Source organism: Hyaena hyaena, unplaced genomic scaffold (genome assembly GCF_003009895.1).
Source record: "Hyaena hyaena isolate Hyena2069 unplaced genomic scaffold, ASM300989v1 scaffold_478, whole genome shotgun sequence".
Classification (NCBI taxonomy): Eukaryota; Metazoa; Chordata; class Mammalia; order Carnivora; family Hyaenidae; genus Hyaena; species Hyaena hyaena.
The window spans coordinates 744,238-769,148 of NW_024081110.1; the positions used below are offsets into that span (position 1 = coordinate 744,238).

Sequence of the window (24,911 nt, forward strand, 5' to 3'; positions counted from 1 at the left end):
GGGGAAGAGCGGTTCTGGGCTTCCGCCTTGGTTGTGTAGCAGCGGGGCGGCCATGACAGAATGGTTCAGTGGCTGCTGGTAGGTAACAGGGCTGCTCAGATGAAAATGTGCCCCATAACCACAGGGTTTCAAGGCACTGTGCACAGATACAAATCACTGTGCACAACAGCGTCTTAAAAGGGAATCTGGAAGCCTGAATGTTTCACGGCCCAATGTGGGACCAGGCACTTAATAAATGCCCATCAGCTGGACAGCGGAGGAGGTGTAAAAATGGGACGTCGGGCTCTGCCCTCTCGAAATCTCCGGGCTCACTAATGAGACTTATCAAGTTAATGATAATACAGAACAGCAAAGGCTTAGGCGAAGTGAGTTCTACGGACAATAGCCCCTGTCCTCCACAAGTGGGGATGTCCTCCATCCCCACAAGTCCCCATCACCTTCCGCCCCGCCCCAGCATCCCCACCCTTCCCCCCCCCCCCCCCGTGTTCTGCAAGGAGTGGGGGCCGGGGGGGGCGAAGCAGCTGACCAACAGCACTGGGGCGGGGCGGGGGGCACTCTTGCAGCACTATGAGAGGAAAATCTCAATTGCTGTTTAAAATTCCAAGTCCTGAATTGAAAGCAATGTATGAAGCAAGCGCCCGGTGGGTGACACCACAGTTCTGCGGGCAGCGTCACGTCCCTCCTTTTGACAGAGCCATTAAGGCTCTTGTTTCAGATTTCACCTTCTGTTTCCTCATCTTAGGCTCCGCACCCTGGCCTACGGGATCCGGATGCAGAATGTGTAGGGAAATAGGAAACCCATTTCTCCATTCTGCTCTATGGAGTATTTTCTACTTTATCTAGGGGGGAAAAAAGATATGAATTGGAGGCCAAATGAACCGTGGGTTTTGTCACCTTAATAGAATTCTAGCTTATAGGCTGTGGGATGATAGAAAAATCAATACAGTGGTTACATAGGCTGCATCTTGGAAATGACTGGCTGTAGCTGGTCACTGGGCACTCCCATCCCATCACAGGCTGACGGGGATCACCCCCCTCACCTAGTGGGTGAGGTCGACAGAAGGGAAAAACCACAAAACTTGCTTTCTTCACCCTGGCTCTACACAGGTGAGTCCACAAAAGATAAAAATTAACCGCCCCACAAAGTCACCTCTGGAGAAAATCTAGAAACATCAAAATGTTTACAGAAGCTATCAAACTCCCTGATCTTTAAAAATGAGACATGCATGAAGTATCTTACTGTTGTTTTGGAAAGCTGTGCTGATAATGGTGTCTGATGAGCAGAGAAGTTAAGTAACATGGAACACACATGAATGAATCACCTCCTTTAGGCCTGGTGTGATCAAAATCCGATACAGCTCCTGATTCTGAAAGAAAGGCTTTCTGCCACGAAGAATGAAGGTGCTGTATCTGAAAGTGTTTTCCTGTAGCATCTGTGTTAGAAACCCAGGATGCTAGTTGAAAGTGAACAGTCCCTGACTTTGCCCCACTGACTGAGACAGCATCTCTTGGGGAGGGATCTGTGCATCTGTATCTAACACACTCCCTCACTGGTTCTGATCCACACACTTAAAGTCTGAGATCACCGGTGTTAGGAACACAGAGTCAGTCCACAGGGCGCTGTGCGCCTTCGGATTCACAGTCTGCTCCTGGCCGGTCCTGGGAGCCTGGAGCTAGTATCTTGTGGTCCCACTGGTCAGACACTTCCAGGGACCTAGAACTTAACGCTAGGTGAGGAAAAACTCTAGATAAGCAAGAACCAGTCGGGCATTCCCATAGGCTAGAGTTCTTTTCCTGCAGAAGACCGCGCCAACAAACCAGAGCTCCCGCCTGCCCAGGAGGGTAGAATCAAACAGCTTGGTGCCAGGGTGGGGGTTAGGGCATCTTCTAGGATAAGCTCCCACTGCGCCCTCTCTGGGCTTCTCCCCACCTCCCCTTGTTTGAGCCACGGTGATGAATTCTGATGGGAAAGGACACGAAACCTGACCCTGCAAATCCATCTTTTGGGTAACTTCTCTAGGAAGCAAATCGACCAAGCCACACTGGTACACTGCCGAATTCTGAATTTAACTGGGCAGAAGTAACATTTATGGCTTCTGTCAGATGCTGGCATTAACTGTGAGAAATCGCGGCCTGCAGTTTACACACCTTGTATTTCTGGGACTTCCCCAGCACGTTTGCCAACGAGAACATCAGAGAGTGATCATTGGGTATTAATTCCAGTGCCTCTCTTCCAACTGCTTCAGCTTGGGCTAAATTACCTGCAAGGAAAACATAGGAAAATTAAAAAAAACATGTTAACATTGTAGTGGTACTTTAGTCTGCATCTCTTACAGCATGTATGTGCACTGGACACAGTGATTATAATAACTAGGTAAGAAAATCAATGAAGAATGCATAACTCACATATATACATGCAATATACACACAACACACACACAACACAGAACACATATATACTCAGATAACACACACAGCACACCACACACATACACACAACACACATACAACACACATACACACAACATAGCACACACATATACATACACACAATATACACGTATAACACGACACACATATATACAGCATGGCACACACATACATAGAACACACATATATATACACAACACACACATATACACACACATATATACAACACTCATACACATGGCACAACACACATATACATACAGCGCGCGCACACACACACACACGACCCCATCAGTTGCAAAGCCACTGCAGTCCAGTGCAATTCTGACATAATATACAAATAGCTTTTGATTAAATTCTATAAAAACATATAAAACCTAGTTTTAATGTTTCCCAGATACCAGTTACACTCACATCTGAGAAAACAAGTCTGCACAATAAGAGTGTCCACAGTAACACTTTAATAACTGAATGTTGACCCTATCGAAGTACACATTGTATATTTCCATGAGGAGCACTGCTTAGCTGGCTCACTAGCTTGAAATTCTGCCAAATTCAAACTATCATTTCTTATGGGATGCTTGGAAATTCAAAAGTAGGGCAGCAGATTGACTCCTGGTTGACTGAGCTACGATCTGGGCTGAGAAACCACATCATCAAGTCTGTTAGCATTACCCTGGCTCTGACCGTAGGTTTGAGGGCTTCTCCTTTGACAAGAGTCCATGACCTTCACATGTCATAAACCCAGAAGCCATTAATGCTCTTTTAGGTGCCTCTAGCATCCCAGATGACGGGCAATGCTAGATTACACGCTTCAGAAGAAATGAGATCTTAGCACCCACTACCCCCATGGCTCAGCCCTAATTCTAAGTGTCAGTTTCCCACACGTACATATTTCAATAGGTCAAAGGAAACTCTATTTCCTAGAAGAACAGACATTTTTGTAGTGGAAACTATTATCCCATATTATTTTTTTTAAACTAATACACACTAGAGAAAGAGAACACTAATCTGTTTCCCCTGGTTTTTTTTAACCCCCTTTCTGTACCTGTGTTGTCCAGGAGTATGATCATGTTGTTCCAGGCCAAGCTGTGCTCTGGTTTTAGCACAGTGGCATTTCTCCAGGCATTCAGTGCATCGACGTGACGATTTAGATCTGCGTACTGGAAATAAAGCATGGCCCCGAAAAATCAGTATTCCAATGTTTTTGCTTCCTCTAAGACATGACCAAACCCAAACCCAAACCACACCTAACTTATAATTATGGAGCTTCTAAGTTTTCATATTAACTTACTGAATCCTCAAAATACCTCATGGAAGCAGGTAACTATCCCCGTCTTACAGATGAAAACAACAGAGGCATGGAAAAATTAAGTAATTTGCCCAAAGTTACACATCTAGAAATGGCAGAGCAGGGATGAGAACCAAGTAGTCTACTTCCGGAGCCCTACAACCTCTTAACTATAATTCATAATTTAGTGATCCCAGGTGTCAAATCATATTTGAGACTACTAGAGAGACATAAATTAAAAACCTAATCGTTATTCTTTTTCTAGAAAGACTTCACATAGTCTATCTTTGATAAGGTATTATTTAAAGGAGTAAATAAATATTTAATGTGATCAGCAGCTACATGTGTCAAATTCACCACGTGAAGACTGTTTTAGTAGGCTCTTCCTGTCTACATCTAAGCTGCACAGAAAACGATGAGTGTGTCAGACATACTCAGTAAACTCTGTGGAAAGGTCATAAGTGACAACGTGAAACCCCTTGGCAATTTTTTAAAGATGTTATTTTTATGTAATCTCTACACCCAAAGTGGGGCTCGAACTCACAACCCAAACATCGAGAGTCACATGCTCTAACTGAAGTGGCTGGCCAGGCACCCCCACCTTGGCAATTTGAAGGCTGTTTGCCTTCTTTTGGAAAGAGAGAATTATCTGTCGTGCTCTCTTGAGAGGGTCTGTTGTTTAACACTGACAACTGCATAGAAGGCTGGCTCTCAATCTGCATAGTTAATAAAAGCATTCCGAGGCAGAAAATGATGGCTTTTTTATTTAGTAGGTGAACCTTTTGCCATCTTTAACTCAGTTCAAATGCCCACATCTCATTTGAATGAACTTAGTTCCTTTCACTCTGCAAAATCTACAAGGTAGTTTATTTATCCAAGGTCAAGGCAATTTCCTTCCTTACTGGCAAGTGTGTCTTTTCATTAGATGACAGAAACGCTTTGATTTTCTCTATGACCCACATGGCAAACAGGTGGCACATGATGCAAGAGAAAGAAAGTTTTAATTATGGAAACCTTACAAATATCCATTTGCTAAAGATGTTGTCAGATTTCCCAGGAGGCTCAGAAACTCAGCTCACAATATTTCACCCTTAAACAAGGAAATGATGTGAAAAGTTCAAAAAGTAAAATAAGTGAGGGTGCTAATTATATCAACAATTAATTGCCTGTATCTGAGTTTCCCCTGATTTCTTGGTCAATTCTCTCTAGCAAGTGAGTTAATTGGGCAAATTCTGTGGTGAGATTCTTTCTAACACATAGGCAAACCAACATAACTTCATTAACACAACAACAAAATTCTTCACGTTATTATTTCTTCTTTTTTTTTTTTTTAAATTTTTTTTAATGTTTTATTTATTTCTAGGAGAGAGAGAGACAGCGTGAGCAGGGGAGGGTGAGAGAGAGAGGGAGTCACAGACTGAAACAGGCTCCAGGCTATGAGCTGGCAGTCAGCACAGAGTCCAACGCGGGGCCCGAACCCACGAACCACGAGATCATGACCTAAGCGAAAGTCGGACACTTAACCGACTAAGCCACCCAGGCGCCCCATTTCTTCTTCTTATTACTATTTGCCAAAGAATAATAACAAATTGAATCAGGTAAAATTTACTTTTGTCTCAACCTTTACCCTTAGAGCATCGATACAAAGTGAACAACACTTTAAGGGAAGCCCAGGAAAACGGTGACTTAGCCAGAACTACCGTCCAGAAAGTAGACAGGCAATGCACACATTATTTACCTCTTAGCTCTAATTAGCCCATCCTTCTATACTCTACAAAATGTATTTCCCAGGGTCCTTTGCCACTTGGCTCTTTGTTAGGTTTCTGCCTACAGGAGTCACCAGTGACATCACATGGTTGGAAGAAGGGCCCTTCCCCCACTGTCCCATTGTTCCTCGGCGGTGCATCTGATGGGGCAACTCCCTCCGCCATGGTCCAGGCTGGAAACAGTGGTCCTTCCTCATGATCTTAGCTCTTGAGGTTACGGTGGCTCCTGAGTTGGCAGCCTCTTCTCTGAGCCCTCCTATTCAGGTAGCACTGCTTCCTCTTGTTTGTTACCTCAACGCTACAGGGTTTCCTGACACTCTCAGAGTTCATGTCATCTTTCCACTTCCGCTCTTCCAGCCTTCCAACAATTGTCTGCCATTCCCTGCACTGAGTCTTCTCTATTTCAAACACTTAGCATAAGGGGCACCTGGCCAGCTCAGTAGGAGGAGCATGTGACTCCTGATCTCGGATCTTGGGGTTGTGAGTTCAGGCCCATGTTGGGTGTAGAAATTACTTTAAAAAAAAAAAAAAAAAAAAAAAAAAAACTAAACAAGACAAAATAAAATAAACCAGCATAGCTTCTGTTTTCCTAAATGGCTCCTGACTGATACAATCAGGCCCTGCCGAATGAACTCTCTAGTAATGCCTCCAGTCACTATTACTGTAATTCTCAAATAGTAACATATCCCAAATAACCCAGCTCTTCCCAATTTTCCATTTCACAAGAAAACTGCATTATATCCCCTTCTTATATAGGTGCAGAAAGCAAAACACATTTCTGTCATGACTAAAGAGGATTTTTAAAAAGAAAATTTTGTTATTAAGTTCGTCATATTCACCAATATATAAATGTGTTGGTTGAGCTGTTAAAGATTAAGGTCTTAATGCTTTTAAGCTGTCAAGCAGGCACAAGCTGGATAATTAAACAACAATGGAGAGAAAAATCTTTAAATAAGCAAGAACGTTTGGCAGGAGGGAACAGAGGAAGATCATTTCATGGCAGCATAATTAATAAACAATACACACAGAGTGGCACGAGTCCCCAGTATACTTCATACGACAGATGATCTTCTGTGCGAAAGTGGGAACGGATTCCAAGGACTGGAGTGCAGGGATAAAATCCGGAGTTTTATATTCTATTTTCCTTTCTTCGGACATAACTCTTGCAGAGGGCTCATTTAGCATAAAATCTCTACTTTCCAAACCCCAAGGAATTGCAGTGACAGGCAGTTACTAGGGGAAGGAAACAGACTGCCAAGTATTTAGAGCCTTAAAGTACAACCTAGAAGACTGCAGGCAGATACACTCACTTTGCAAACAGTAACCTAAAAAACTACCTTCAACACCGAAAAAAAAAATGAAAGAAGAATTCATATGGATTATCAAATACAATGTCATGCAAGTACTAGCGTAATAGACACTGTGAATAAAAACGGTAACCCCTGTAAAAACTGCCCAGTGCAAGTATTCAGAAAATACCCAATTTGCTCCCTTCCTCCATTCTCACTTCATTAACTCTGCAAGGATCTGCCCTACTTTGTATGTGGTTGAAGTTTTTGGTCTCTTCTTATATCATTTTAGGTGAAGTTGTACTGTCTGCCCACCTTCCTCCTCAGACAGAATGATATAGAGGATCAAAATATGCTCCCCCAAATATACCACTTTGATGTATGGATCATTGCAGTAAAGACATGTGAGATTCAACCGATACAGAAAGAAGCCTTCCTGGAGCTTCCCCTATCTGACTAAAAGCAGAAACCGAGACGTAAGGACGTCATAAATTCCCTCTCCCGGGGAAATTTTATGGCCACGAAGACAGACCCACGCAAACCTTTGTTATTTTCTACATGTATTTACCCTCTGAGAGTTTGCCACCCTTGGAAGCCTAAAGCATCTTCCTTTCTTTTGTCTCTTCTCTACAAATGTATTTTAATTACAAATGTATTTGTTAAGATGCTGTAGAAGCCCAAGTTCTGACTATCCCTTTGAGTTACTCGTCACTGAATTTTTCCTATGTGTTCTCATGATGAGGTTAATATACTCTGTTTTTTTTTTCCTCTTGTTAATCCGTCTGCAGTCAGTCTAGTTTGCAGGATCCCAGAGAAAAAACCGAAGAGGGTAGAGGAAAGCTTTTTTAATCCTCCTCTAACAGCTTCTCACTAGAATAATTTCAGCTCTCCTTGAATCTTCAGGTTTCACAGAGAAAGCTGCTTCAACATAAGTGAATGTTACTAGATCATAAAGTACAGAATCGTAAAATGTAAAAGGAAACAGAAATTCAGGCAAGGTCAAGTGGCTCTGGAGAAAGTTATGTGGGACAACAGGAATTGCCTGCTATCAATTTTCCTTGTTTAAACATCTTGCTGTTGCATGGATTGAGTCACCTTACTGCCACTTTCCTCCAAGCCCAGGGAGAAACACTTCCTCTTTTCCACACGAGAGTGAATATATAGAAATGGCATCTTCCTAATACATCTTAACTGAAACACATGCTCTATTCTTTGAATAATAAACACAGGAGCCACTTGACTTAAAAATTTAGAACACAAGCAGTATCTGACCATTTAAGGTGACCTGTGGATGATGCGAAGTGACGTGGGCACCGTGGGAGAGGGGAAATGTCACCATCATTAGCCACATGTTCCTGCTACCTTGTTTCCTCCATTCATAAAATCCTGCCTCTGCCACATGTACAATCGTGAATACCAGTCCAGACACAAAGCAGATCAGACCAAACACATTCCCATCAAGGTAAGAACTGAAGCCTGGATTTTCAACAATCTTAAAGCAACTCATGTTTTCTAGGTGATCCTCCCCAAATAGTCTCTTCTGCTCTGAGCTGGTCAGTCTGTCTGCTCAATGCTCAGATAGACACATCTGCTTCCCAAATGCAGGGGCAACAACAGAGTATGGGACCAGGGAATTTTGTGGGTTTGTTCTGTAAATACAGAGATCTTCTCTGGAGCCTCTGATTCCCGAAGTCTAGGACGGGTGGGAAGGCTTGGGGGTCAGCCAGTTTTGGGAACGACTGGGTTTGATAGCACAAGAACTCCATAATACCAAGTTTTTTCAGGACCCTTAAAGTGAGGATAAATAGGCATCTTTTTAAAACAACTTTGATATAATCCTATCTGTGAGGCAAGGCTAGATAAAATCTGGAAAATTATATATAAGTTTTTTATTTTAAAAAATTTAGAGTTTATTTATCTATTTTGAGAGAGAGAGCGAGCGAGCGTGCACATGAGCAGGGGGAAGGGCAGAAAGAGAGAGAATCCCAAGCAGGCTCCACATTGTCAGTGCAGACCCCGACATGGGGCTTGATCCCATGACTGTGAGATCAGGACCTGAGCCAAAAATCAAGAGATGGATGCCCAACTGACTGAGCCACCCAGGTGCCCCAGTCAGTTAAGCGTCCAACTTCAGCTCAGGTCATGATCTCACAGTTCGTGAGTTCACGCCCTGCATTGGGCTCTCTGCTCTCAGCGTGGAACATGTTTTGGATCCTCTGTCCCTGTCCCCACCCCCCCTCCCCACACCTCTCTCTCTCAAAAAAAAAAAAGAAAAGTCACATCACTATACATGTATTCCACTTTGGCTAAAATGAGCAAAAAAATTTCCCTTCAATTTTTCATTTAATCAAACTGAATATATGACAAACATGTAGTTAGTTTCTTGAATCCAAATTAAAGGCTTAACTGAAGGGAGCATATAATCTTTCTTGTTTAAAGAATTTTGCTCCTTGTGGGTAAGTCTTTCCCCCCAGCCTTACAGAGCTATAATTGGCACTTGAGCTATGTATATTTAAGGTGCACAAGGTGATGATCTGATACAGGTGTGTATTGTGACATGCTCACCACAGTGAGGTTAGTTCTCTCTCCATTAAGTCGCATCATTGTGTGTACAGTTCTTTTCCTTATTAGGATTTCCTTTAAGGACTAAGCTGTATATTCTTGTGGAGGGTTTTCAGATGTGGTGGCAGATCTATTTCACCATCATTGATCAACACATGTTTTCAGATTTTAAGATTCCTGAACTTATTGTTATTAGCTACTGTTGTAATATTCAAATAAAGAAATAAAGTATAAGAAAAGAAAATCAAGGGCCATCAGATCTGTAGTCAGTAACTAAAAAAAGAAAGTCACTATGGAGCACATTCTTTCCTATTTCCATTGGATAATCTCAAAGCCCTTTCAAATAATCCTCCCAAGCTCTCTTTTATGAGGAGAGCAGTTAGTACAAATGCCTGGGGACCCAGGGAGCTGTCCTTGGAGGAAGGAGAAGACGGAAGCTCAGAAATCACATTATGGGTTTGTTTTTGTAATCTCAGCTTTTATTCATGTTTTAAAAACAAAGAAACCGATGTTTATCGGGAAGTAACCTTTGGAGTACTGTTTTATAGGGCACAAGGGATTTAAAAAATTCTAATTTATTCCTTGCTTTAACTTGTTGCTTTTGAGATAACTTAAACTGGGGCAATTCTAATTGAACTGTTCTCTAATTAGAACTTAAAAAGTTACAGACAAGGAAATCCAACAGCTACCTTCCAGTGATACCATATGTGAGAAAACTTTGTAAGATGTAGGGTGCTAGGGATACTTCTGTCACTATTATAAAAAGGGGGAAAAAACCAAGCTTTATTTCTATAGCCACTGCCAACTTCCGCTTACCAGACGCCCAAGGTTGTAGTAACAATCTGGGTACTTCCGCCTGTGTTTGATGGCTGTCCGGTAACTTTGCTCGGCAGCTTCGAACCGTTTCAAACTGTTCTGCACTATGCCCAAGTTCATCCACGCCGCAGCAAAGTCTGGCCTGGAAGAGCATTTTTTTTTTTAAAGATAAACAAGGAAAAGAAAGGCTAAGACCCCAGAACGCAGGAGCTCATCACTTCGCGTAATTATATGCAACCTAATTATATGCAGCCTAATTGTAGAAAACAATGCTTACTGTATTTGCACAGCCAAAGACAGCAGCTCTTCGGCTTCCTGTAGCTCATTCCTTTCTTTTAAGATATTTCCAAGATTATTCATGGCATGAACATACTTGGGATTTAATCTGGAAGCAGAGAGAGAAACCAAGCCGTCTGTTAAAGCTCAGTGGTCTTCACTAAACGGTCAGGAATTGGCAAAGGTATCTTAAAGTCGGGGTCTTTTTAAATCCTAGACAGTTAAAACAAGACATGTATATAAATGAGACAAGACGCTTGCGGTACCTCACAGCTTCCCGGTAATATCTGATGGCAGCTGTCTGATTGCCTTTATCGGCCAGGTTTTTGCCAACATTGTAGTGAACCTGAAAATACAGATAAAAACATGGCCAACAGCTGATAGACTCCTTTGTTCAGAGCAGGGGTACCTATCACAGACACGAGCCAAAAACAAAAGGTAAAAGTGCAAAAAAAAACAAAAAAACAAAAAACCCATCCCACCAGAAGTTTGGCTAACACCTTACAGAGGGCAGGCCAGGGTCATGCTTTAACCCCCCAGCCTGGAAGATAAGATTCGAAGGACAGGCTGGCAACAAGCAGCTGATATCACTCAGGTACAACAGAAGGCTATTTTTTTTTTTAATTTTTTAATGTTTTATTTATTTCTAGGGGAGAGAGAGAGAGACAGCGTGAGCAGGGGAGGGTCAGAGAGAGAGGGAGTCACAGACTGAAACAGGCTCCAGGCTCTGAGCTGGCAGTCAGCACAGAGCCCGACGCGGGGCTCGAACCCACGAACCGCAAGATCATGACCTAAGCGAAAGTCGGACGCTTAACCGACTAAGACACCCAGGCGCCCCAACAGAAGGCTATTTAAGGAGAACTCGAAAATTACTAAGTGGATCTGGTTTTATTGCTAAACCTTCAGCCCCGTTCCTCCTATCCACCCATCCAATTAGGGCTGAGATGCAAAATCCAACCACACGTGGCTGTGAGAGGGAGAAACAAGGATTCTGTATTTTAAAAAAAATTTTTAATGTTTATTTATTTTTGAGAGAAAGAGAGAGGGAGACAGAGACAGAGTGCATGCAGGGGAGGGGCAGAGAGAGAGGGAGACACAGAATCTGAAGCAAATTCCAGGCTCTGAGCTGTCAGCACAGAGCCTGATGTGGGGCTCGAACCCACGAACTGCGAGATTGTGACCTGAGCTGAAGCCGGAAGCTCAAATGACTGGGCCCCCCAGGCGCCCTTGTATTTTTACCACCACACACCTTTTTTGTAGGATACCTTCTTCTGTAGCATTGGAAACCTTCTAGTTAGTGCTGATGAACTTCTCCCTCCCTCATTCCTTCAGGTAATGACTGAGGCCAACAGCCGAGTGCTGCTGGCAGTGAGAGGTACAGTTTGAGCCTCTGGAGCCCAGGCTGCGAGTCAAATGACCCTGTTGGAAAGTGTGTCACTAGAAGGCACCCGGGGCTGTGGAGGAAGATGGGTCCCCAAGATGGCGCCTGGTCTGGGCCTGGGGAGGGCTGTCCTGGGGAAGGGCCCTCCAGCAGAGATCTGAAGGGGGGTAAAGGGGCTCCCCTGGAGTAAACGTGCCAGGCAGGGCAGGCAATGGGCAGGCTGCAGTGCTGCGAGGAAGCCCAGTGTTTAGTTGAGCAACTACAAGAAGCCCAGTGTCGCCGGAGTGCAGAGGGCAGGGGGGACCTGGCCGGAGGGCGTGGGAGAGCGGGCTGCACAGGGAACCCCGAGACACGACAGGTCTGGTTTAGTCTCTGCCCGGAAGTAGCAAAAGGCCAGCACAAGGCCTGTAAGTACGTGAGGTTCCTAGGGCTGACGCAGCAAAGCACCCCAAGTTAGGGGGAGCCCAAGGCCACAAAACTGTATTCCCTTCTCGTTCTGGAGGCAAAGAGTAAGGGCAGCGAGGCTGGTCTCCACTGGAGATTCTGAGGGAGGAAGAATTCCGCGCTTCTCTCCTGTCTTCTGATGGCTGCTGGCAAAGCCCAGGCGTTCCCTTGGCCTACAGCTGAGCGGTCCCAATCTCTGCCTCCACCTTCACCAGGACTTCTCCCTGTGTGTCTGTGTCTCTCCTTATAAGGACACCGGTCATACAGGATTAAGGGCCCACCCTGTACCACTGTGAACTCATCTAACCTACACCTTCACGACCACCAGTCACAGGTACCAGGGCTGAGGATTCGAACAAGTCTTTTGTGGGGCTCAATTCAACCCATAACAAAAGCCAGGTGTAGGAGGGCAGCAGAAGGTCACAATCAGGGCTATGTTATAACTAATTAGTCACACTGTGGGAAACACGTGAGCGGGGAAGAGACAGATGTCAAGGGTCCAGGGAGCGCCTGATGTGACGGTCCCGGGGAAGGGGATTGAACTAGGGTGGTGGGGAAGGAGCACAGGAATTTGAGGAAGCAAAAGGCACAGAAATTGCTGATGGTTAAGAGTGAGGAAGCAGGTCAAGAATGAACTCGAGGCTTCTAACTTCCGGAAGCGAATGGATGTGATGGTTTGCAGGGAGATACGACCAGTGGCTAGGCTTGCTTTGGGGGAGAGGAATCAACTGATTTTGAAGTCCTTGGAGAATCCAAGAAGAGAGACCAAGGTGGCCACCTGAGCTCAGGAGATGAGCAGGCTGGGGACACAAACGTGGCAGGGAGACAGAGGCGGTACAGCCACAGGTCGTGTGATCACATGGGGCAAGCCGGCCGGGAGAGGAAAGGGTCCCATAGGACCTTCTTCTTTCCACCTCTCTAATCAAATTACAAGCTGGAGAAACCACCAGGGAATAATACAGCAACAGAAAGAGAATGAGGTGATGAAATCTTCCAGAACTAGAGACAGGTGCTGGTCCCACCACTCTGTGAACGCTCTAGATGTCACTGAATTGTGCATTTTAAAATGGTTAATTTACAGGCAACCTGGGTGGCTCAGTTGGTCAAGTGTCTGACTCTTGATTTTGGCTCAGGTCATAATCTCACGATTGTGACACTGAGCCCCGTGAGGATTCTCTCTCTCCCTTTGCTCCTCCCCTAAGTCATGTGTGCCTGCTTTCTCTCTCTCTCTCAAAAAATCTGTATATTAAAAATAAATAAAATGGTTGATTTAAAAAAATATTTAATAGTGATCATTTTATTCTGAAAACCACATGGGAAGTTTTTTAGTTTTTAATAGTAAATTAAACATAAAAGCTACCATCTTAACCATCAATATTTTTTAAAATTTTAGTATAGTTGACAATGTTTTGCCAGTTTTGAGTGATTGACCATGTTTTTAATGTTTATTTATTTTTGAGAGACAGAGAGAGACAGAGCATGAGTGGGGGAGGGGCAGAGAGAGAGGGAGACACAGAATCTGAAGCAGGTTCCAGGCTCTGAGCTGTCAGCACAGAGCCCAATGCAGGGCTCGAACTCACAGATCACGAGATCATGACCTGAGCCAGTCGGACACTTAACAGACTGAGCCACCCAGGTGCCCCATCAGTGATTAACCATTTTTAAGTGTATAGTTCAGTAGGGTTGAGTACATTCACATTGTTGTGCAACCGGCCTGGAGAACTCTCTCATCTTGCATCTTTGAATCTCTGTACTTGTTACACAGTAACTCTCCATCTTTACCTCCCCGTAGCCCCTGGCAGCCAACACCCTGTGTCTGACTATTCTAGATCCCCTACAGAAGGGTAATTCTATTGCACTTGTCTTTGTGACTGGCTTGTCTCACGTAGATAATGCCCTCGAGTGTCATCCACATTGTAGCATGTGTCAGAATTTCCTTCCTTTTCAAGGCTGAGGAACATTCTGCTGCGCGCATGCACTACATTTTGCTCATCTATTTGTCTATCGATGGACAGACACTTGGATTGCTTCCACCTTTTGGCAACTGTGAACAGTGCTGCTATGAACATGTGTGTTCACATACGTCTTTGAGATCCCGCTTTCAATTCTTGTGGGTATCTACCCAGAAGTGGATTTGCTGGATCATATGGTAATTACATGTTTAATTTTTGTTAAGAACTAAAATGGCTGACTTTGTTATGAGAATTTTGCCCCACTGTTAAAAAAAAAAAAAAAAAAGAGAGGTAGACAGAAGAAGGAGAGCATTTTTAATGATTGAGGAGGGAGGCAAGGGGGACTAGAAGCAGCTGGACTCACAGTTGTAAAGCTAAGAGAAATTCTCAAGCCAGAGGAACTTGAAGGCATAGGGCGGTTGACCTATGGGCATTTTCTCAACTGTCCATGGGCTGGGAATAAGTTATCAAGAAAGGAGCCGGGACCCAAAATGACAGTGGGGGGGAGGCTGAACCGCAGACTCATGGGACTATTATCAAATGTATTTATTGATGCTCCTTTTAGAGGCTTCCTATGTACAGGCCAACAGCAATCTCAGAGGAGATGAAGCCACAGGAGTCCATTCAGCGGCTCATGGTGACAGGAATCCTGGCAGCCGGCACGTGCAGAGGGTTGCCGTGAGCCTTGTGCGTGGCTGGCACCGAATACGCGTGTGTCTTCTCTGCACTGCAGCCCTGCCAGGTTGAGGGGCTGCTACAGCATCATTAAGCATCTTACCCAAGGATGTGGTGCTAGATTTGAAGCCAGGCTCCAAAACCTGTGTTTTTCTCACTATATCACACCCATCTATGAGGGTGCTAGTGAGGACGGGGCCAACTGCTTGAGGTGATTTCTAGACCCACTCATTCATGCCATCTGTTCTTTTTCATAACGTAAATAATGTTTCTTGTTGCGTGGTAACAGCTGAGTTCTACCCCCACCCCGCACCCCCAATTAATCTGTTGAAATCCTGACCCCCAGGACCTCAGAATGTGACTATATTTGCGGACAGGACCCTTAAAGAGGAAATGAGGTGAAAATGAGGCTGTTGGGGTGGGCCCTAATCCCATCTGACTGAAGTCCTTGTAAGAGGAGAAAATCTGAACACAGGGAGAGACACTAAGGTTGCACATTCACCGCGACTGCACGAGCACAGAGGAGAGACCATGTGAGGACACCGTGATCTTGGACTTCTGGTCTTCAGAACCACGAGGAAATAAATGTCTCTTGTTTAAGCCCCCAGTCGGTGGTGCTTTTTCATGGCGGCCCTAGTTAACACATCATGGAATACGATAATGGTTTGAACACATTTCAAGTAGCATTACACTGAAACACTTCAAAAACGCTTCGGAAAATATAACCACATCCGGCCTGATCAGTCTCAACCTACAGTTATGGCATATCTTCAAAAATACTAGTGTTTCTGGAAGGGTCTGGAACAGGGTGACATTCTTTGAGCACGTATGTATCAGAGATTTGTTTCTTAGCTGCCAATTTTAAAGTACATACGTTTATTTTTATCCTGTCTGACAAAAGGAATCACAAGCAGAGAACTCACAGGTGACAGAAATGTGTACTACTGCACAGCACACAGTATAATTTAGACTTCCTGAGCCATACTATTGTCTGTTCGTCGGTATTAACGTCTTCAAATTATAGCTAATGCTACAGCGGTAGCACGTGCTTTGAGAAGTGTGCTCTAAGTGGTTTCCTTTCGTGCCTCCCCTGGCCCCAGCCTGGACGTGCTTACCTCTCCTCCCTCCCTGCACAAAAGAACCGACCAGAATCCAACCGGTGAGCAATGTGCTTGTGGCCCCCAGCATACAAATGCAGCTTCTACTCAGACTTCAGCACGACTCCTGCCTCTTCCGCCCCTAAGCTCCTGCCGCTTTCCTTTGTTATGGGCAAATTCTGTTTTCTCAGTAAGAAGCTGAGACAAAGAGTTCAACTGCAGTATACGCAGGGTTATGTGAGACACCCAGAACGCCAGCCACCCAGAGCAGGGGACAGACAAGGAACGCTCCAGAAATGCAGACTGCAGTTATTTCCACGGAACTGGTCAAAATTGGATCCAGCCCCAGAAGGCAGGCTGTCCACAATTAAGAACTGATATGAACAGCCTCAGCCAGAGGCCAGCCTCATCCTATGGGCTGGTTATATGGAGGCAAGTAAGTATCTGAATAGAAAACAGCTGTCCAGATAACCCAATGGAAAACAAAAACAAACAAAAAAACCCCAAAGCCCTCATAAACAGTTCCCTTGAGACGGTGTTTAAAGAATGAGTAATTTTTGTTTCCATGGAATGTAAGAGACTGAAAAAGCCTGTTTATTCTCGGACTTTCCCTCTAGCTTTTGTGATTCATAGGTGGAGGCAGCAAGCCGGCACAGAAAACGTCCACTGTAGCCCCGTGACCTGTAGATCAACAACGGAAGGCACTTTCCAGGGCTGAAACCAGTTTGTTTCAAGTTTTCTGCTAACATTTGATGTCAAGATGTGTTAAACACATATAAGTCCATTAGCCCACCCTGGCTCATCCTTAAGGAAATACCGCATTGTGGTTCAGAGGATCCTTTTCACGGTTAAAAGAGTTTAGAATTGTATCTCAGAGTTGATACAAAGTGGCACATCCTTTTAAGCCTTAACAACTAAACATGACTATAAATATAATTAAATACTTGGTATCTCATCCACTGCAGGCTAAAGAAATTTGATTTCCACGTGGCTCAATTCAATCACTAATATCGAGTGCCTAACTTATACAAGGCCATGTGGGCAATTCAACTGTAGACTGGGCACTGGCACCACCTATGTGGCTTTGGCCATCTTTTGAAAAAGACTGAGTCGGGGCGCCTGGGTGGCTCAGTTGGTTAAGCTTCAGACTTTGGCTCAGGTCATGATCTCACGGCTCGTGGGTTCAAGCCCCGCGTTGGGCTCTGTGCTGACAGCTAGTTCAGAGCCTGGAGCCTGCTTCAGATTCTGTATCTCCCTCTCTCCCTGACCTTCCCCTGCTCACACTGTGTCTTTCTCTTTCTCTCAGAAATAAATAAAACATTAAAAAAATTTAAACAAAAAAGAAAGAAAAAGACGGAGTCTCAGTACGTAAATCTGGGCCTAATCTAGTCAGGTGCCAAATGCTTACTTCGTATTCAGTTAACATAAAGTGGAAGCCAATACAGAAAATGTATTTTCCTGCAAGAGTTGAAGGAAAATGGTATCTCCCTAAATGAGGCCTCTTCCTTGAAATCAGCCTAGCTTTTTTCCAAAAAAAAAAAAAAAAAAGGAAGCAAAGATGAGTTTACTACACTGCAGTTTATAGTGGAAAGTAAAACAAACAAACAAAAAAATCAAAAATAAAACCCCGAACCTCTATTTTGCTCAGACTGAAAGGTAATACTGAAAAACCTTCTTAGAAAGGACTATCACCATTGGGTCCATTTTGAAGATGAGGTCGTATCTGTATGTCTTAAATTTAAAAAAGAAAACTACATATGCAGACATATGATTGTGTGTGTGCCCATGTGTGCACACCTCGTGTTTTCTTTCCGATGACATATGAAATCACATACTAGGGCAGACGTATAGACTTGAACATCACCTAGGTCATTCCTGCCCCTGACTTAGCAGCATAACCTGGGTGGCACATCATACTAGGCCTCTATCACCACCTACATTACTAACCTAAATAACATCCTTCTACGCCTCGGTTTCTTCCATTTGGAAAAATGAAGAAAATAAAACCCTCTCTCTCTAAAAACCTTAGAGGGAGGATAGTGGAGATTAATTATAGAGCCTCTCCAAAGAAATCTGAGTTCCTTATGGGGAAGAACTATATAAATAGAAACTATAATTACTGCTATTCAAACAGAAAAGCAAAAATACAGCAGATCTATTACCATTTATGAAATTAAATCACAGGCCATTTATTTTTAGTAGTATACAATAAATGGATAGGTCAGCAAATCAAATTAAGGATAAAAGCTTGAAGGAATTAACTATAAAACATGAACCAGATTTCTTGTTTTAATCCAAGAAAAAGATGAACGAGGAGCTAGCACCTTTTACACTATTCTTCACTTCAGGATCACAATAGGGTGTCAACCGTTCATGAGATTTATTCATATAATTTTGCCTGAAATCACTGCTTTCTGTTTTAATTTTTTTTAATGTTTATGTATTTTTCAGAGAGAGACAGACAGATAGAGCATGAGTGGGGGGCAGAGGGGACAGAGAGAGAGGGAGACAAGAATCCTAAGCAGGTGCCAGGCTCTGAGCTGTTAGCACAGAGCCTGACGTGGGGCTTGAACTCACGAACCGTGAGATCCTGACCTGAGCCGGTCAGACAACCAACTGAGCCACCCAGATGCCCCTGCTTTCTCTTAACTATGGAATATGGAAATGAGACAGAATTCCAGAGAGCACTTTTTATCCCCCTAGAGGATTCACAGTTAAGCATGCTAGGAACTCGTGTTCTGATGACCTGCGACAGAATGTATCGTTACTTACTAATAATCTATACCAAAAGAAAATTCTTCTAACCTAACCCCTTGACCTTTCATTTTGACCAAGTAGCACTTTCTGATGAGACAACCAAAACTAAAACAAGCCTCAGAAAGCTAACATCTCTTGAGCACCTACTACGTTCTAACTACCATGCTAGGGCTCTTCAGACGCCATATTTCATTTAGGCCCCACAACAAATCCAGGAGACAGACATTATCTCCCCTTGATAGAAAAGAGCACTGCAAGTTCAAAGCAGTTCCTTTTTGCCCAAAAAGGCATAGCTGGTTAAAGGAAGAGACTGGATTCATCAAGAATACAAGTGAAACAGATTCTTACCAGACAGCTTCAACAAAAACATTGCCAATTTTCAAGCCTACACATTTATTTTTACCTAATCTGACAAAAGGCATCACAAGCAGAGAAGCCACAGGCGACAGAAATGTGTACTACTCAACGTCAGACAGTATAATTTAAACTTCCTGAACCAAAGTGCAGCCTGTTCACAGGCGTAAACATCTTCAAGTTACAGACTGGAGGAAGACTGGGTGCTGTCGCCCCCGGGTACGTTGTTCTGAGGTTCAAACTCTGCCCCTCCCCCAACCACCGTCTGGACGTGTGGCACTACCTCACTGCTACCATTTCGGTGGGTGACTGGACCACCTGGAAGATGGGCAAAACTTCATTTAAGTAATCTGCAGTTTCACTGACACTGTCTGGTTTTAAGGAGTTTTTTTGGATTATTTCCAAAATTATTTATTATTTCTCAGGAAACATGGCAGCCAACATACCTTGGCATTGAGAGGACACACAGACAGGGCACTTCTAAAAAGCTGTTCTTCATTCCGCCACTCGCCACTGCGAATCATGCACCTCAGCATATTTATGAATAAAATTCCCAGTACGACAGCAGCAATCAATTTCTTAGGGACAGAGAGATACAGTGAATGTCATTAGGAAGGTCCATCCAATGGTCTTGGGTATGAATGGCAATGCTCTGGGCCCATACCATTTTTTTTAATGTTTATTTTTAAGGGAGACAGAGCATATGTTGGGGAGGGGCAAAGAGAGAGGGAGACACAGAATCCTAAGCAGGCTCCAGGCTCTGAGCTGTCAGCATGGAGCCCGACGCGGGGCTCAAACCCACGGACCGCGAGATCATAACCTGAGCCAAAGTCGGAAGCTCAACCAACTGAGCCACCCAGGCGCCCCCCCCATACCTTTTTCTTAGTGTGTTTGCTGAGAGCTCCAAATCCAAAAGTCAGCAGCATGCAGTACCCAGCACTGGGGAGGTAGAGGACTCTTTCTGCAACCACAAAGCCCACTCGGAAGAACAAGTTACTTGCAGGAAGAAATGGGATAATGAGAAATCCCAGGCCCAGCGTAAGGACCCTGGAAAATGAGAAGTAATTGAAATAGCTATTTTCAGACTTTTCAAAAAAAAATCCTACTCAGCATTAAATTAGTGATCAATTTTTTTTCATGTCATCAATTGGGAAAAGGTCCCAGAAATACTAGAGCAATGTCATCAGTAAAGAGGCTTTAGCCTGGCGGTATGAGGGTAAGTCATGAAAGCTCACTAATGCGCGTAGTTAGCATCAAGCACACGGACAAGACTTATAAGGTGCTCAATCCATACAAGTAAGGTCAGAATGATTACATTTTGTGAGGCCTTATTAACTCACCTCACCCTAAACCCCACCTCAAACCGTGCAGGCATTGAGTAGATAGATCAGTGGTATAGTGGTCACAATTAGTCTACTATAGTTTTCATGGGGGAAAAAAAATCCCCTCTCCAACTTTAACAGGAATAATAATACTTTACTAGTTTAAGCTTTATAAAATCTTAAATAAACAAAATTGTGATCATTTTTGGGTGCCACATCACCACATATCTCACTCAAGCAAAAAGAAAGCTGGGCATGAAGAGCTTCTGGAACTAGGCAACATTTCCAAAGTCCCATATGATGCAAGAGGAAAGGTTAAGAAGTGAGGTCAAATTTGGTGGCTCCTTCCTGGACCCTGTGCCTTCACTACTTACAACAAAACAAAACAACAAAACAAAACTACTGTTGCACGTGTATAAGTGAACGGGGACAAAAATTAGTCGAATTATGAACTAATTTAACAGGTAAACTTAAAACTTATTTGGGGGGTGCCTGGATGGCTCAGGAGGTTGAGCGACCAACTCCTGATTTCAGCTCAGGTCATGCATGATCTCAGGGTTCGCGAGATCAAGCCCTGCATCAGGCTCTGCACTGACAGCGCAGAGCTTGCTTGGTATTCTCCCTTTCTCTCTCTCTGCCTCTCCCCTGCTCATGCTCTGTCTCTCCAAATAAAAAGGCTTTAGAAACAAGCAAAACTTATTTTGAGAAATTACTAATCTAATTGTCTAAACACATATGCTTAAAAGGAATCAATCACCTTAAATAGTTTTTTCACATGAAACACATTTGTTCCCCCCCCCAATTATTTTCTCAATAACCTTTTATTCTCTCTGTCTCTCTCTCTTTGTGAGAAAAAATAGTCTTTTGGGGGCAGCAGTTTATTTTCCACTAAATAACAACAGAAGGCATCACTACAGCATCCACCAGGGTTTTCTGAAGGAGAATTGTGAAATGATGGGCACAGCACACATCAATTACACTCTCTGTTCTGACCATAAATTACTCTTTACCACCTACAGAGAAAAGGATCTCAAGATGCTACTTCAAGGGGAATGTGGGAGGGGGAGACAGAGCAGTCATCATCCACTCTTCCAAGTTCACTCCCCACTAGCTGGAGCCAGCAATGGATTACAAACGGATGGAGCCCATCCTAGGCATAAATATGTATTGGAATTAAACATCCTTAGACATGACTTCCACAAAATTGTTAAAATCGTTGCTGGATTTAGCGAAATGCTCGGATCCAGCCCAGTGTGGAACTTAAAATTCAGTGCTGCCTCTTACCTTCTTTTGTGGCTGTCTTTAGAGCATAGGGCTTGGCATATTAGGCCAATTAGACAGAACCACAGTGCGGCGAGTGCAATTACTCTCCAGTCACCGGCTGACTTAATGAGGGGGATACAGCCCATAGACCAATCAAAACACAGCCACCAGGGGCACAGCAGCAGCCAGGCATTCAATGAATAATAGTAATTATAGTTTATGGCCTGTCAGTCAAAAGGAAAACAAACATTTATTTGATACAGAACTTCTATATATATACATATGTGTGTATAGATATACACACACCCATATGCACATGTGTGTGTGTGTGTGTGTACATATACCTTGTAACTTTACGTTTGAGGCTTCTGTACAAGAAGAGCAATTGTATAAAGTAAAATGTTACCAATTTCTACCTTGGAAGTGGGGCTGTCCTTTGCAATCTACTAAATGTGTTTGGACTGTAATAGAGAAAAATACAGCAAAGCCACCAGATTCTGCTATCCATCTGTTATATTTCTGGTCAAAGTGTGTCCCATCTACTTAGTGATGCCCAAACTCTGTGACCCAGGAAATCTGAGGCCCACGGGTCACCTATGTGTCTGACAATTTAAGAAGAGGGTTTTTCCTCCTTTTGATTTCTATCTCTATGAAACGCACAGCTAAGAATTTGTGGCTTGACATCCTTGCCTTCAGAAAAAGCAAACCTTTACAAGAAAGAGTGTCTGGATACCATCAGATGTTTAAAGATATATAACCGATGTGGTTAGACTTTGTGTTAATCCCACCACATCAATTTCCTTTACCACAATGGTCACAGGTTCAGGGGACACCTTAGGAAGGCTGGCATGAAACCTGGTATTTGAAAGCCATTTCTCTTTAATTTTGATTAGAATGGAAATACAAGGGGCTCACGCCCTTTTGATCCCTTAATCAAAATCTGGTTTCATCCGACAATATCCTTAGTGAGAGCAAACAAATGGCGAAGGTATTCCGTTGATTAGGGATTTTGTGGGCGTGTTGGGAAGTAGGAAGAGGGAGACAGAGGTTCTGGAATCTGGTGGGCAGAGAAGACAATCCAGCAGCGGACAGGCTCAGCACTCACCCTGACCAGCATGCTGTCGGCGAAGGAGGCAGGATTGTCCACCTCGGTGAACGCCGGGGGGCCGGTGCCCATGATCTTCCAGCGCATGTAGAGCACCCCCGCTCCCCCGGAGGCCAGAAGGGTCATCCTGAAGAGGAGGCCCCCGTTCCTGAGTGCGCCAAGGTTCTGAAAGGTCAGCGCAAAGCCCCTGATGTCGCAGGTTTTCAAATAAAAGTGCAGCCAAGCTCAGTGCACATGTGCAGCAATTCTGCCCAAGCTGCAATGCCGCCGTGCTGGAAAGGGCTAGCTCTTTTCCAATTCGAAACCGCGAAGAATATTTGGAAAATGGCATTGTAAATCAGCTGGTACTTGACATTTTCCATGTCTGGGCTGGAGACAAAAAGTATATACTCACCTCTAATGATTTGTCTTTATGTAGTACCTTCTGGACCACTTCCAGAACATTTAATTTGCCTATCACCAAGATGTCAAAGACTGCATTCAAACCCTGAGGAAGCAAAGCAAGGCAATCAGTGACGGGAGAGCCTGGCTCTGATTAGGTGGCAATTATGGTTCACAATTTTACTACTGAATCTCGACAAGAACTGCAATGGCTAAGATAATCACGGGCGATGTCCCCAGCTCTGAAACAGACATCCCACGACTGTTCCTGTAAAGCTGACTCATGGTGATATAACAGATTTCTTCTCCAGTCAATCCCTGTTGGTCATAATTTCATAGGCTGCACAGAAGAGTATTTTAAGACTCAGGATAGCTGGAAACTTGGGGCCCCTCTTTCCTTTTTATTTATTTTTTTTTTTACTGTAAAACAGTCTCTTAGTGGCTGTAACAGAGAGGTTACCTTCACAGTGATTATGCCTCAGAAGATAAAGGCAGCTGTTAACCTGGAGAACCAAGCCATGGAAGTAATTAATCACACCTCAAGAACGCCAAGCACTGACTGATTTCAGCCCATGTAGTAGAAGCAGGGGTGCAACATAAAAAGCATCTCTGATGGGGTTTGGAGATCTCTCAGGTTCAGACTCCCAGCTGCCCACTGGTTTTCAGGTCTTGCTGGGCACACAGCCCGACGGCACTTCCCAGCCAGCCCTGCAGTTACGTGTGGACATGTGACTTGAGTTCCAGCCTCCAGAACCTGGCTCGAGGTGATAATGCATCATTTTGGAGGTTTGCTTATAACCTGGGCATGCCCTGCCACTTGGTTTCCCCTTCCAGCTGGCTGTGATAGGCACAATCGGGGCAATGGTGCAAACTACACACTCTGGACAGCAGAACCCACACCAGGGAGGGCCCACTGTGTGGACAAGAGTCACCTCCACCCACAGCCTCGAGGTGAACAACAAGTAACTTCCATTATGCGAAGCTGGTCTTTGGGATGTGATGTGGCAGATCTACTTCTGCTGGTAGCTTCCAGCAGCACCAAAATAGTTTCTTTCTAGAAGGCGAGGGTGGCTTTTGCAACTATAATACCCACGCGTAGAGACTAGAGGCTAGATGGGCCTTGGATTCCCTTCTCTGCCCTGCAAGGGACTTTCTGTAGAGGTCATCGCTGTAGGCAAGGTCATCTCATGGGACTCCCTGACCAGTCTAGATAAAGTAGTCACAATGCATAAGGCGTCTGTGGTTAAAGCTCCCCCTAAATGACTTCGGTTTTTTTGATAGGGGGCTTTGCGGCAAAGAAGATCATAAATCATCACAAGCCAGCGGTAATTTGTGGCTTCTAGAACAAGGATGACATCCCTACTTAACCCTCTCCCATAAATGCTGGAAGCCATTAATTATCCAATACACAAGCCAGCACTGGGTTAATCATTTCAAAGAATTCTGATTTTATTCACTCATGCGATACAGGATTTTAGTGGGTCACAGAAGACCATTTCTGCCTGGGTGTAAACCATTTTCTAGAAGGCAGAAGCTTCCTGTTGAGCTGCTGCTGTCTTATACCATTTGTTTTTCTCCCTATGAGCTAGAAGAGAGTCACCAAGGGGTGAGGCGATCATGTCATTATAAGGACGGAGCCAAACCCAATTTTGGCACTCTCCAGCTTTCCATTTAAATGCATCATCAAAATGTCTACATTCTAATCAAATGTTTGAAAACAGCTAAATTTTAGTGTATCTTTAGTCACATA

General features: G+C 44.0%; 1 protein-coding gene across 4 annotated transcripts in view; it reads right to left on the reverse strand.

The window, feature by feature from the left end:
• Positions 1 to 24,911, reverse strand: part of TMTC4 (transmembrane O-mannosyltransferase targeting cadherins 4) — a 69,050-nt gene that overhangs the window by 4,946 nt on the left and 39,193 nt on the right. For 3 of the 4 annotated variants that reach the window (XM_039254282.1, XM_039254281.1, XM_039254283.1), the window contains 10 exons: positions 23,175 to 23,267; positions 22,781 to 22,945; positions 21,697 to 21,899; positions 19,966 to 20,137; positions 19,537 to 19,668; positions 10,697 to 10,776; positions 10,432 to 10,539; positions 10,155 to 10,296; positions 3,479 to 3,593; positions 2,149 to 2,261 (listed from right to left, as the gene is read on the reverse strand). In XM_039254282.1, the coding sequence (XP_039110213.1) occupies positions 2,149 to 2,261; positions 3,479 to 3,593; positions 10,155 to 10,296; positions 10,432 to 10,539; positions 10,697 to 10,776; positions 19,537 to 19,668; positions 19,966 to 20,137; positions 21,697 to 21,899; positions 22,781 to 22,945; positions 23,175 to 23,267 (1,323 nt within the window). The remainder of the gene's footprint in view (positions 1 to 2,148; positions 2,262 to 3,478; positions 3,594 to 10,154; positions 10,297 to 10,431; positions 10,540 to 10,696; positions 10,777 to 19,536; positions 19,669 to 19,965; positions 20,138 to 21,696; positions 21,900 to 22,780; positions 22,946 to 23,174; positions 23,268 to 24,911) is intronic. The other variant, XM_039254284.1, reaches the window with a different exon arrangement.